Source organism: Pelophylax lessonae, assembly GCF_965119305.1.
Source record: "Pelophylax lessonae genome assembly, chromosome: 7".
In the NCBI taxonomy this organism is placed as follows: domain Eukaryota; kingdom Metazoa; phylum Chordata; class Amphibia; order Anura; family Ranidae; genus Pelophylax; species Pelophylax lessonae.
In genome coordinates, this window is record NC_138774.1 from 44,239,595 (window position 1) to 44,254,509 (window position 14,915).

The 14,915-nt window shown below is 44.6% G+C and overlaps 1 protein-coding gene across 1 annotated transcript in view; it reads right to left on the reverse strand.

The window, feature by feature from the left end:
• Positions 1-1,673: 1,673 nt before the first annotated feature.
• Positions 1,674-14,915, reverse strand: part of LOC309560448 (major histocompatibility complex class I-related gene protein-like) — a gene marked incomplete at its 3' end in the record, with an annotated part of 48,138 nt that continues 34,896 nt past the window's right edge. The window contains exon 5 of the mRNA XM_082264081.1: positions 1,674-1,691. Coding sequence (XP_082120207.1) covers positions 1,674-1,691 — 18 coding nt within the window. The remainder of the gene's footprint in view (positions 1,692-14,915) is intronic.

The window sequence follows — 14,915 nt, forward strand, 5'->3', positions numbered from 1 at the left end:
AAAAAAATGAAAGAGCTCAGAAGGAGCTCTTTCGTTTTTTTAGTACAGTGATCTCTCCTGCTGAGGTATTGTGTTCTGACAGGGAGGCGCCAGAACACACTGTCGCAATGACGAAACGCATCGGGACATGGCTGTACAGCAACTGGAAGTGATGTTCTGGCAAAGTAAAGATCGGTTGGGTGAGACGCTGCTTGCCATACGTTGGGTCCGCCGCCACCGTAATATGTCAGTTTATCACCGCTTTGTTACATGAGAGTATTAATTGTGCTAAATGTGAGTGTAATATTTATAGGTATTTATTTTGTTTTAAATACATTTATGTTAAACGGTATTGCACTATTGGAGTTTTCTTTTGTTTTACATACATGGGATATCTGTGAGTCACCATTGAAGACGGGAGATCAGTGTTGGCTGGTATGTAACCCTGAAGGGTATATTGCCTAATTTGCCAAACATAGGAATGTGAGGCATTACGTTTTGGTGCGTTTATACTAGTGATCGACCGATTATCGTCAAAGCCGATATATCGAGGGCCGATATGCAGTTTGCTCGATATATCGGGATTGGCCTTTTGATTTACCGATATTTTGGGAAAGTGCATGTACTGGGGTGATGCCTGCAGCTAGAGATCTTGTGCACAAAATCACATACTGGTATGTGATTTTTGGGCAGCCGGGCCGTCCTGCCGCAGTATATATGGCGGTCTGAAAGTGGTTAAAGGGGAACTTCACTATCTCAATCAACATGAATTATTACTATTCTTATGCAGCTAGCATTAGTAAATACGTAGATAGGAAAGTATATTGTATAAATTTTTTTAACAGTCCTTCAGTTACTTCCTGGTTTCTATGCCTAGGCAAATGATGTCATACATCCCAGGAGTCTTCAGGAGAGGAGGGAGGGTTCTCAGCTCAGCCTATCCCTGAGCTAAGGGCAAATAGATTCCAGGAAGTAAATTTTATATGAATCATCTGCCCTTACTCAAGATGGCCACTGCCAGAAATGCCATGGAGTGTTTTTCTAAATGATTTCTCAACAAAATAAAGCATGGAAACATGAATAAATGGGGGAGTTTGCTTTGAATATTAATTAATTAAATAGCATTCTTGATTTGTGGTGCTCAGATTCAGTGCAGTTCCATTTTAAGGTAGTTGTGTTTTTTTTTTGTATTGATTTTTTTTTTTTTTTTTTACACTGCTGTAGGTGTAAAGTGCAGACACCCAGAGGTGCACATGCTTGCAGCAGCCTGCAATTCTCCACCATCACGCCTGAACACCTGACTCTTCTGATGGGCAAAGTTCCGGCTCTTCCTGGTTGTATTGAAGCTTTCCCTGACCTCATGGGAGGAAATGCCACAATCTCCCGCACTATCTAGAAGAGTCGGAAATTTGCCCATCAGGAGAGTTTGGCATTCAGGCGTAGCAATGGGAACTTGCAGTCTGCTGCAGACATGCGCACCTCTAGGTGCCAGTACTTTATACCCAATAGCAGCTTTCTTTTTTGTTTTGGTATTTTGAACAGGAATGCATTTATGCATACAAGATCAAACATATAAAACAGTATAATAGTGAAATAAAAAGGTAACAAAGATGACATGAATATATGAAAGCAAAAGAATTGCAGCAGGGCTAGTCAAAGCCAGTTGCTTTTTTCTATCCCCTCTTCTTCTGTTCTTACAGGCTGTCCACGTCCTATAAAGGAAGGCAGAGATAAGATCATCATTTACTCATTCTCCGTCTTCTATACCTTTAACTGTGCTTTTAGAACTCATTTTAGATACACATGCGAGTTTGATAAGCTTGAAGTTTAAGGCTCAGTTCACACTAGCTCATTGGCGGCTGGTGCTCCATCAGTCGGGGGGGGGGGGGGGGCGGCGGCAGAGGCCCCCCCATATCACTGCCCCCGCCTGCCAGCCAGTTTACTTACCTTGTTACTCTGGAATGACAGGAGGCGGCTTCCCCCTTGGGCTCCTTCATGTCCCTCCCCAAAGCCGTCTCCTCCCCCCTTCTTGGCCAATAGCATGCCTTCTCCTTTCGGCAAATCGGAAAACAGGTCTCAGGACCCGCTTCCTGATTGGCCGGGAGGACAATCAGTGTGGCAATAGCGAATGTTCATTCACTATTGTCACACAACTGGGTGGGTAAGTGCTCTGCGCCCCGAGCCCACCCTTTTATGAAGCCTATTAGAGCCTCTGGCTCTAATCACGTGCTTAAAAAAAAAAACATTAAAATACATGCGTCCGGCGCCCTGCATGTAGATTAGGGGGCCGGATGCATGGATGGGGGGGGCGATGCCCCTGCACCCCCAATGGACGGGCCGCCACTGCACTAACTACTTCCTATCTCGTGAATATGGGTGTTTCAAGATGGCCGTGACTTCTTCTGGTTTCGCCAGGATGTGATGCTATACTTGGCTTGTGATTAGAGCATAGGCGCTGCTATCAGAGGAGCAGGGCGCCCGTGTTTATTCACACAGACCCCTCGTTTGGTGAGACGCGGGGGGGCCAGGGGGCTGTAGCCAATTTCCCCTAATTAGAGGGGGTATTTAGTGAGGCTTCTTAGCCTCAACTTTTCTGTTTGGTGAGACAGATGGTGGTGTTGGTGGATGCATTGGGGACTGGTACGTGAACGATTTTAACCCCCTATACTTTTTGAATGGCTAAACATCGGATATTTATATAACTATTATTTTTGTTTGTCTATACTGTGGAGACACTCATCCTTCTTACCCCTCTGCATTGGTTCTGAGCAATCCCCCTTCTTACAAGAGTGCACTATTCTGATTAAGGCTGATAAGGCGTGTGTGCTTTTTCTTGTGTGTGCATATATACACCATATTGTCAAAAGTATTGGGACACTTGCCCTTACACCAGGGTTCCATGGAATCCTAGGGTTCCTCCAGAGGTTGCTAGGGGTTCCTTGAGCAATGAGCAATTTTTATTTCTCAGATGCGTTGCCACTGACACAAGTGATCTTTTTAGCTACAGGTAAGGGGGCTCATTCCTCCCAATGTCCCCAGTGTAAGGAGCATTCTTCCCACTGACCATCCCACTAATGTATTATGAGTTGAAGATAAAGTAATTTTTAGCAGGGGTTTTACTAAGACCAGAAAGTTATTTGTAGGGTTCTTCTGGGTTGAAAAGGTTGAGAAAGGCTGCCTTACACACACATTAACTTTAATGGCATCCCAGTCTTAGTCCTTAGGGTTCATTGAGTTGGCTCGCCCTTTGCAGATTCAACTCTTCTGGGAAGACTGCCCACAAGGTTTAGGAGTGTGTCTATGGGAATGGTTGACCATTCTGCGCTAATGCTTTAATTCCTCCCAAAGGTGTTCTATCGGGTTGAGGCCATTCAACTTCCTCCACCCCAAACTCGCTCATCCATGTCTTTATAAACATTGAACAGGAAGAGGCCATCCCCAAACTGTTCCCACAAAGTTAGGAGCATGAAATTGTCCAAAATGTCTTGATATGATGACGCCTTAAGAGTTCCCTTCACTGGAACTAAGGGACCAAGCCCAACCCCTGAAAAATAACCCCACACCATAATCCCCCCCCCTCCACCAAATGATTTGGACCAGTGCAAAAATCAAGATTCATAAAGACATGGATGAGTGAGTTTGGGGAGGGGGAACATGACTGGCCTGCCCTCAACCTGATCGAACATCTTTGCGATGAATTAGAGCGGAGACTGCGAGTCAGGCCTTCTGGCCCACATCAGTGCCTGACCTCACAAATGTTCTTCTGGAAGAATAGTCAAACATTCCCATAGACACACTCCTAAACCTTGTGGACAGCCTTCCCAGAAGAGTTGAAGCTGTTATAGCTGCAAAGGGTGGGCCGACTCAATATTGAACCCTACAGACTAAGATTGGAATGCCATTAAAATGATTGTAAAGTCTCGATTTTTTTTTCAATAAAAATAACAAACATGTTATACTTACCCCCTATGTGCAGTTGATTTTGCACAGAGCAGCCCGATCCTCCTCTTCTTGGGTCCCTCTTCGGCTCTCCTGGCCCCTCCCTTGCTTTGAGTGCCCCCTAAGCAACCAGCTTGCTATGGGGGCACCCGAGCTGAGTCACAGCTCCATGAGTCCATTCAGACACGGAGCTGTGGCCAGGCCCCGCTCCCTCTCTCTTGGCTGACTGACTTTGAATGACAGCAGTGGGAGCCAATGGCACTACTGCTGTATCTCAGCCAATCATGAAGGAGAGTCTAAGACAGCCGAGACACTCGTGGACATCACTGGATCGGGATGGGCTCAGGTAAGTATTAGGGGAGCTGGGGAGGGTGCTGCACACAGAAGGATTTTTATCTTAATGCATAGAACGCATTAAGATAAAAACCTTCTGACTTTACAATTCCTTTAGTTTAGTTCATGTGCATGTAAAGGCAGGCGTCTCAATACTTTTAACAATATAGTATATATTGCCAGATCCATGTAGCTTAATGATTTATGACCCTTTTCCTGCTTTTTAAAGCTGAGTAATGTCACTTGCTTTGCATGCTTATTATCTTTCTGATACCAAAAGGCCTTTATTTGATATTTTGGAAGTTCAAGTCAAGCCTCTAGGACTACACATCTCTTTATGGACAAAATAGGGTGGGCTCTATAATAGTACCATTTAGGTCTCTTTGACAGTTTGTGACAGTTTGATTGAAATGGGTAAGTTCTCACTGTCCCCCTATGAAGACCTCAAATTTTGTTTAGTCTCCCTCCCCCCCCCCCCCTTTTTTTCTGCCTTTTCTGGTTAAATAGGATGATTGATTTTGTACTGTTATACAGTACATATATATATATATATTATATAAATATATATTTTTTTTTATTTCCTATTTTTCTTTGTTTTCGGTTAATTGTTTTTTTTTTTTTTTTGCAGTGTCAATCAGTAAGAGTGAATCTTGATTAAGCTATAACAGTGCAACGCATTGATTTCACACGCTTACAATATCCAATATTGACTGTGCAACACTTTATTGGTTTTATATTATATGATTTTCTTTGGATGGCACTCCATCATTTAATGTGATATAATAAAATGATGATTTTATATATTTGATGTCCTGATGTTTCCTCATTTATCGGCACATTCTAAGTCCCTTTCCCTGTGGTCGGTGAGGCCCCTTTCCTCCCTTTTCAGGCTGTGGTCCTCCCTTTTACAGGGTCATTGGTGTGGTTTGACATGTACTTGTATGGGATGGTGCCGTTATGAGGATATATTCTGTGTTTTTTTTCTGGCTCACACCTGCATCTGTATTACTTGGTTCACACTAAGTGCCGGTTCACACTTATGCGATGCGGGAAGGCTGCGAATTCGCAGCCTGTTCCCGCATCACAAACGCACCCCTGGCAGTTCACACTGCCATATGCGATACGCTGGGGGTGTCAATGAAATGTTAACGACACCCCCAGTTTGATCGCATATCGCAGTGCGATCTTTACAGTTCGCACAGGATCGGATCGCACAAGTGTGAACCACTGTGCGATCCGATCCTGATGCGGCTGCAAAAAAAGGGTCCTGTGCGTCTTTGCTGCGGGTGCAGTGCGAATTTAGCCATACAAAGTGTATGGCTGAACTCGTACCGCACAGCCGATCGCATGTGATGAAGGAGCAGTGCGCTCCGACATTACATGCGATCGCCGCAGCCGCACATATGTGAACCGGCACTAAAGCGATGTGACTTTCTTGTAGTTTCTAGTGCAACTATGTACTGTATAGACAGAGTTATTAAGGTTGAATAAAGACACTAGTCCATCCAGTTTAACCTGGGTAAAACCTGTGCGACTTGCTTGCAACTTTTCTGTGACTTTGACCTGACTTCACAGAATGTCACACAGATGTCACAAAGGTCACATCAGCATTTAGACGCAACTCCTATAAAATTTTGATGAAATCAGTTTTTTTTTTTTTTTTTTAACCATTACCTCTCCTCCCAGGTCATCCTTGCGGTCAAAAAAATGTTCCTCCCAAGAACATTTCATTCACACCTGAGTGTAGCAGAAATGTGCATTCCTGCTCTTCTTTTTTTTGTGGGTTCTTCATGCGTAAACGCCTGTCATGGATAGGGCAGCACATTCGATTGAGAAAAGGTGCAAAAAAGTGTGTGGGAACACGCTTTACCACTATGTTTAGGTGTGAATGGGATGTGCTTGGAAGGAAGTTTTCAGGTAGCAAGGATGACCGGGGAGGAGAGGTGGGAGTTAAAAAAAATGCACTTATTTAATCAAAGTCATATAGGAGTTGCTTCTTATCTATTGCTGATGCGACTTCTGTGAGGAAATTTGCATTAAAGTAGGATCGCAGTTGCATCAAGGTTGCAAGCAAGTCGCATCTAATGCAATGCTGATGCGACTTCTTTGAGTTACATAGAAGTCTATGGGGAAGAAATTACCACTATATTGCAGGAACTTTTTCCAAAATTGCACTGCGCTGAGTCACATTGATTAGAATGGGCACCATTGGAAACAATTAGATTTGCCTTGTCATGCGATTCTGTGCGACTTAAGTTGCATCAGAATGCGCACTAGTGTGAACCAGGGCTAAGTATCTCCTCTGTGGCAGTCATAAATTAAAGAAAAACATTCTATGACCTTTCTTAATCAGCCAAATCCTCCTGTATTTGAGTCTCACATTCCTTCTCCCCTCCCTCCCAACATTGCAGTTCCCAGTGGGAGGGCTTTAGCTCTGCCAATCCAGAAAGCAGTGGGCAGGACTGGGAGTGGCCAGCTGCTGATTGACAAGCTACAGGCTTGGCTTATTAGCAGATACAACCATAACAAAGAACTTGTGTAAATTATCCATTTTTAATTGTATTTTTTTTACATTAAAATAAATTAAAAAAAAAAAAAAAATTATATGTATATATATATATATATATATATACACACTTTAAATGTTAAAAGTGCTTACAATTTTTTTTAATAATTTATTACGATGTTTAATTTTTTTTTTTTTTTTTTTTTTTTTTTTTACAATTTGTTATTTTTTTTACAGGACAGGGAAGCCTGCAGCAGTGCGAGGGGGGGGGGGCGGCAAAGTGAACGGGGGGCACACGAGGAGGGGGGGTTTACAAACAGGCAGAACAGAGAGGGGGATCGGTGTTGGAGAAGCAATTACAAGAACGATGCCCTGTGTCTGTGTCTCTCCCTGCAGCAGCTGAAAGCTGGCAGGAGAGGGAGAAACTGGCTTTCAGCTACTGCCTGCAGAGAGCCGCACATTTTTTCCTTCTGTAATTGCCCCTCAGCCCGACCACACCTATTCTCTGTGCTGTTTGGGCACCCCTGTGTGCCTGGGCCCCCTACAGTAGGGCTGGTGGTCCCCTCCTATCAGCAGCCCTGCTCCTGCCACAGTGGGTGCCAGCCCCTGTAGGAGCACATCTCACTCCATGAAACAATCATGTGGTTTCAGGTTTCCAGCATGTTCCTTCAACAGAAGTCGATCTAACATTCAACTTCTGTTGAACAGGAAAGGCCACATACTGATGAAAATGTGGCTGCTGTTTGCTGAACTGGCTGAATTTCGATCCAATCTTTGGCAAGCTTTAGAACAGTGACCTAATCCCCCTTAACTCCCAGCCTGCCTGATTTGTTTAGTTTAAAGTTTCAATCAGATAGAAATAGTCAGAAGGCAAACAGCTTCTTTGTATATAAAACTCTGAATGCTCCGCAATATTGTGTTATGACTTTGTTTGCAAGATTTTTATAACTAGGGAAAATATATCAACATTAAATCACTCAAAACCATTATAGTTTCCCTTTAAAACATACAAATCACCCCAAAATACACTGTACCCATATACAGATCTTTCCGGCCCTTGCCGCCATACTTACTTGAATAGCATTTCTTTTCAATGATCACATAAGCACAAATCGCCACAAAGCCACAAAGAAAGAAAACGATGACAATATACAGTGCTGTGAGCCAAGAAGATGGTTTTCCTGTTTTTGATTCTGTTCAGGGAAAAATAAGAAAAGACAATGAATAGGTTTGCTGCATTTATTTTATTTAGAGGTACAGATTATATTTTTCAATAGCAGTTGAAGGGAAGCCACATTAGCCATCACATGTGGCAGTTGATGAAAGGATCCCTCTCCATCTGTGATTTCATACATCCTGCAACTGACACATCTTGGCATTTGATGGTGGATGTACACACTGACATCAACTGATGTTTCATTAGAAGTGTGTTTTTATTCTGTTATGTTAAAAATGGATATATGAGTTGCATTAAGGCTCCATTCACATTAGTGCGTCTCCTAAGTTGCACGATTTCTATGGCAACTTTTGGTGCAACTTTACATTCTCTGGACCAAAGTCGCAATAAAGTAGTGCAGGAGGCAGTTTTTCAAAATGGCACACCATAAATACACATGCACGTCAGCAAGATTATTAGTATAGACATAATTATTAGTAAGTCTACTTATTCTGTTTTTGACATTTGATTGGGTGGCTCTTGTAAACAAAAACCTTCTGGGCAAATAGCAAAAGAGCTGTAATACACATTTTCTAAACCGTCCAGCATAGGATCCTATTACCACTCAACTCCGAAACATTGGGGAGACTGCAATGGACACTCAATTCTAATAACAGTTATTGAATCTCATATATATATATATATATATATATATATATATATATATATATATATATATATAATGAAGGTCACTAGAGACTCCTGAAACACTTGGAAAACGTAGAGTTATCTAAAATTATACAAATACTCATAATCAGAGGACAAAGACTGTCCCAGCATCTTGCTTAGTCATATGCAGATTCTCTGATTGGTTCAGCAGCAAGGTGGGCATGAACCATTAGCAAAGATCTGAAAGCAATGCATTGTCTGCACCTAGGACTTTTAAAAGTTTAAAACCAATTTAAAGTTCCACAATTATTATATTTTTGTAGTCCTGTACTCTGCATTTTATCATTTATTTCATGTATCTAATTTTTGCTTGGAAAGACCCTGTACTCTCAGAGAAAATGCTACTTCCAGCCCTCACACTGCAGTGGTCTGTGGTTGTAGAGCTGACAAACAGCCACACCCCCTGCACAAACTTCCACACCCAAACTTGCATGGTAGAGAATGGGAGGGGCTATCTGACCAGATCAAATCAGACTAACCCCTCCCACCGCTTTAAGTGCATTCCAATGCTGGGAAGTGACCCGGACATCCCATTCTCAGGATCTCCTCCTGCCACCTCCCAGTCATAAACAGAGAGCAGGAGCTGTCAGTCACTGTACGGGAGTGCACAGAAACCTTAAGCCCTATATACAGTACATATATGTGTGGCATGTGGGCATAAGGCCCACCCTTCCTGCAGCTGCATATAAGCATTAGGGTTAAAGAGGATCTGAGCCCGCCACCACCTTTTTTTTTTTTTTTTTATACCCCTCCTTACCTTAAGGTGGTATATGCAGATTTCAGATCCTCACCCATCCAGTGGATCCAGCAACGTCACACAGATCTTTTCATGCGCGGCTACAGTTCTGTCCTGAGCCGCCCTGTTCTGATGTCATGGAAATGCCTGCTGGCTTTTCCTGGTTCAGTGGACAGGCCTCCTCCTCCTCCTTTTCTGAATGGAAGTCTATGTCTCCTGAGATATGTGATGTGCATATCCTGGGAGGCACAGCGGGCAGTGTGCACATCATTCGCCTAAGGCGACTGACATACATGAAGAGGCGTGGCCAGTCATGTTTGCCTGAAATCGAGGGAAAAGCCAAAAAAAAAAAGAGCAACATGTACAGGTGATGAGAGGAGGGGTGGAGTGGAGGGAAGTAACCAGTCTGCGACAGTCCTCAATGGACATTCTCTCCCGCTGGTGGATAAGGTGCTTTCTGGCGCACCATAAATCTTCCTGAAAACAGCACAACACCCACCAGGCATTGTTATTATCCTCCTGGGAAAAGTTAAATCCCACAGTTTTTTTTTTTTTTTTTAAGCCCGTGATGTATGAAACACACTCAAACTAACACCTGGTGTGTAAAAAAGTGCACACACGCAAACGTAAGAACCACAAAAAGTGCACTAGGCGTACACATGGCCCTCCTCCGAGAAGGAAGGGCCCTGACCCTGATCCCCCTGGGCGCAAGACTCCTGACAGGGATTGAGGTACTCACTATGGCCTGCCCAGCAGAGACCTGTGTGACCCCGTTCTCCAGGGGGACTGCCGAAACAGCCCACCCCAAGTACTAGGTGTGGCTCCCCTGAAGGGAGACCCCATGAGAGAGGACGAATTAAGCCAGAAGGCCATATCCACCCCCCAAGACTTTCAGGGCAGGCCCGAGGACCTACGCCGTACTTGTCGTGCAGTGACAACCAAAAGGGACAAACGTGGACACACAACAAATAAGAAATTCCTCTGGTCCTGGCCAAAAGGCCCATCCCAAGAGGCAGGTGCGGAAAAAAGTGTGTGTGGTACAGTGACCAAGGTGCCAAAAACTCGATCTGCCCCTCGAGAAAAGCTCTGAGCACATATGAAAGCTAGAGCACATAGAAAGCTATGAGCACATATGCGATCGCCGGGCATTAAAGCCCACTTGGCTCTCATAGTTTTTACATAATTGGGAGCCATGATGGTAATCTGTGTCAAAGACTGCTTTGTCACTGTGCTGGGAACTCTTTCCAGCACAGAACCTCAGGCTGCTGTGGATTACGTTGTTTTCCATGTCTTTCGCCCTCCTTGCTTTCGCACCAGAGTAAGCAAATCTGCATATTACTCAGATAGATGTTGGGACATTCTTTGGTCTCTGTAAATATATGTGTAGTTTTTAGTTAACATTTTTTTAATTAAAGTTATAGTAAACACACACCGTTTAAATTGTCCTTTTTCTGTCTATGTATTATGGTACTGAGAGTACCACACCTATAGGCACGTGTTTCCGGCCAGCAGCGAGTGGAGCTTTCGGCTCAGTGTCTATTGTGTTGTTGCTGAGCAAGCTGTGGAGGGAGAGCTGTGCACGGGTTAGAGTTTCCCTTTATACATATTGTGGATGTTACGGGCTGTTTCAGAGGAGATAGCGGAGAGGAGACTTGGAATACGCTGCTTGTAGCCCTGGAGAGGCTAAAAAGCTTTTATTGACCCTACTTGGCTGTAATGGTCACATTACACCAGGTGAGATTATTTATGTAGGTGAGGAGCACTTTGTGGGGATACGTTTGTCTTTTGCCATTTGGGAGCACCAATAAGAAGTGGATGGTGTAAAGGATGGGACACTCCTTGGTATTACTTGGACACTTTTAAGTTTATCAAGGAGCAGGGGCTGCATGGAGTTAAGCGCGACTCGTGGAAGCCAAAAACTATCTACAAGTTGATCCGAGCCATGGACACTGTGGAGACTGTTCCAGGCCTACCTTCAGCTACTTGCAAAGAGGTCTGGAGGAATGTCTCTTCAAAGAGACTCACCAACAGGTACAAAGATCTGGCATGGACGGCAATCCAGGGGGGTTGCTGCTCAGGACATTTACTGTATGTATGCCAGAAACCTGTGCAGATACAGACACTGCCCATTTTGCATCATCCAGGAGGAAACTGCTTTGCACGTTTTCTGGGAGTGCCCCTTTGCACAGAGCCTGTTGAGGGCCTTGGAACCTGAACTCAAAGACTTTGGTGTGCTGAATTGACTTTTTGTGGAACTTTTTCCCAGGAGGATATTAACATCTGGCGGGTGTTGTGCTGTTTTAGGGACGCTTTATGGTTCACCAGAAAGCGCCTTATCCACCAGGGGGAGACAATGTCCATTGAGGACTGTCGCAGACTGTTTCACAGTCTGCTCAGAGACTATAACTTGATGGATCTCATGGAGGAAGAGGAGGTCTGAAGATTTCCCTTTCCCCCACTCTCCGTTATGTGTCAATAAATGTTCGGGCTTGAGATCGGATTCCTCTCCCCTACCCCCCATCACACCTGTTGTTTATTGAACTGTATATGGTTTGAAACAATGCATGCATTGTTTAGTAATTCATCCCAGTACTTCATGGCAGTCAGGGTGCCATTGTCTAGCCTGTAGAGGTCTGTGCCTCCCTCCATAGATATGCCTCCCAAGACAATCACTGACCCTCCCACCAAACTGGTCATGCTGAACAATGTTACAGGCAGCATAACATTCTCCATGGCTTCTCCAGACCCCTTCACTTCTGTCCCATGTGCTCAGGGTGAACCTGTTCTCATCTGTGAAAAGCACAGGGCGCCAGTGGCGGACCTGGCAATTCTGGTGTTCAATGGCAAATGCTAATCAAGCTCCAACGTGTTGGGCAGTGAGCACAGGGCCCACTAGAGGATGTCAGGCCCTCAGGCCACCATCCTTAAGTCTGTTAGTGATTGTTGGTCAGAGACATTCACACCAGTGTCCTGCTGGAGGTCATTTTGTAGGGCTCTGGCAGTGCTCATCCTGTTCCTCCTTGCACAAAGGAGAAGATACCGTTCCTGCTGATGGGTTAAGGACCTTATACAGCCCTGTCCAGTTCTCCTGGAGTAACTACCTGTCTCCTGAATTCTCCACCATGCTCTTGAGACTGTGGTGGGAGACACGGCAAATCTTCTGGCAAAGGCACGTATTGATGTGCCACCCTGGAGGCATTGGAATGTCTGTTGAACCTCTATAGGATCCAGGTATCGCTTCATGCTACCTGTAGTGACACTGACCCTAGCCAAATGCAAAACTAGTGAAAAACAGTCAGAAAAGATCAGTAGGGAAAAAAATGTCAGTGGCCTCCACCTGTAAAACCATTCCTGTATTGGAGGTTGCTCATCTAGTGTCCCTGTTGTTAATTTCAATAACACCAAAGTTGCTGAAACTGATTAACAACCCCCTATGCTACTTACCTGGCCAGATCAATATCCCAGGAGATTAATTGACTTGATACTAAACTCTGATTAAAAAGTGTTCCTTTAATTATTTTGAGCAGTGTATAAGAGAACTGAGTACTATGATTGTATTACTAAATTACATTTCCAGTTTTCCTACATTGCTAAAGAAGTGTAGCACTATCCTGTAGGGCTTGCGTATGATGACTTGTTGGGCTTCCTCTGATTACCAGCAAACAGTCACTTAGGGACAGTTCACATATCCGTCCTCAATCCCGATGGCTCGTCACTCAATAAACAGTCCAGGGGTATTGGTTCTTTTAGTGTTTATTTTGGAACTTGGATGGAAGAAGGGAATAGTGGGATACTCCAACTGTAACTATTCACAATGGATAAGGACAACTCTCACTTGGCCTCACCAGGTTGCCTGTGGAGGCAGGTGCACTGCTTAATCCATACTGCCACATGTATGGAAAGGGTTAAATCTCCTTGCTCTTTCTCTCCAGCAATAGACTTGGTGAACTATATTCTCTTCAGGACACTTACTAGCATCCCCTTTTACTGACACCTGTCCACTGACTCTTCTAGCTGCGGAGGTGGCCCCCCTCAGGTCAAGTCCCTTGACACAGATCTGTACTCACTGTACTGCAGAATCAGATCCTCCAGTGTCTCCCCTTCCAGTCGGCTTCACAGGACCTCCGGGTTCAGTTCCTCACTCGCACTCTCTAGGCCCTCAGGTCGACCACCTGAGGCCACATGGCACCTCTACAGAGGAGGAGGCAGCTGCCCCTTCCCCTGAGACTACGCTATCCAGCCGAAAAGACTCCAAGCACATGTGCTCCTGGCATTTATACAGTATCCCAGCATGCAACAAGGCACTTTCCTTTGCCAAATCACCAGGGCTGTATCAAACACATGTGCACTCATTTGTCCGGTTTCCTCCCACTGTCGTATATGTCTCCCTATTGGACCAGTATGAAACACTCTGTAGACAGAATGAGTTGCACCTGAGCACATTGAGCAGACCCCACTAACTGATCCTGCTCTCTGATACGCAGGGAACAAAATAGATTTACCTGCAATCGCTCTGACACAGACAGGATTGAAAACTTTACTTTCTCTCTCTAGCACCTACCTAGGAGGGTGCTATAGAACCTTCTTCTAGAGAAAGAGTAAAAGAGCTATAATACATATTCATATAAGAATCAAGCTGAATAGCACATTTTCGGTTGCTACTCCCTTTTTTAATGGTGCACATCCTTTCATTAGAGATGTTGTTGTTGGGGGGCCTCTCCACAATAACTATTAGTCGTTCATCCCCCTCCATCCTGCTATTTACTCAGCTACAGTAGGAGAACATACACTGTGCACTGTGCATAGTTGGAGTGCCCGCTGGCGTAAGGAGAGTGCACTGTGTAGACTTGTCGTTGCCATAGAAGCCAGTAATACTTCACCCTATAGCGGAAGTCCAGGCTCTACCTAACTAAGCCTAAAACTGCTCCCACCTATTTTCTAACACCTAAATTAACTACCCTGTTGTAAAAGAAAGATGATTATACTAAACCTACTGGTTGCAATCAGTAGCTTAAGAAGAAAGCAGGGACAGCCTACAACGGAAGCGCCATAGTAAGCCTATAGGTGATGTCACCACTCAGTCATTTCAGCTATTGTTGGTGCTCTCTCCTCTCCCCTGAAGCCGGCTGCTAGGGAGACCATGTGGCTGGACCAGAGCACCCTGTGAGTAGGTTAGGTATATGTGTCTTCCTTTTACGGGGTAGTTAGTAAAGGTTTTAGAAGGGTGGGAGCAGTTTTAGGCTTAGTTAGGTAAAGCCTGGAATTCCACTTCAGGCTGGGTTTACACCTCCGTGCAGAGCAGCTCTCAGCAGGGGTCTGGTGTGTCCCTGTTCTACATTTCAGGTCCAATTTTGGTCCAAATTTTAGGCTAAATATGCACAGGACCCCTGTGCAATTTTCTCCGCAGGCCCTCCCGGAGCCATGTGAACCGACTCCTTTGGGAGCCAGTGACAGGCTCCTGACTTGCGAATTGGATGCAGGGAAACCCACATCCAATTTGCACTAGTGTGAACCCAGCCTTAAAGCAGATCTTCGGT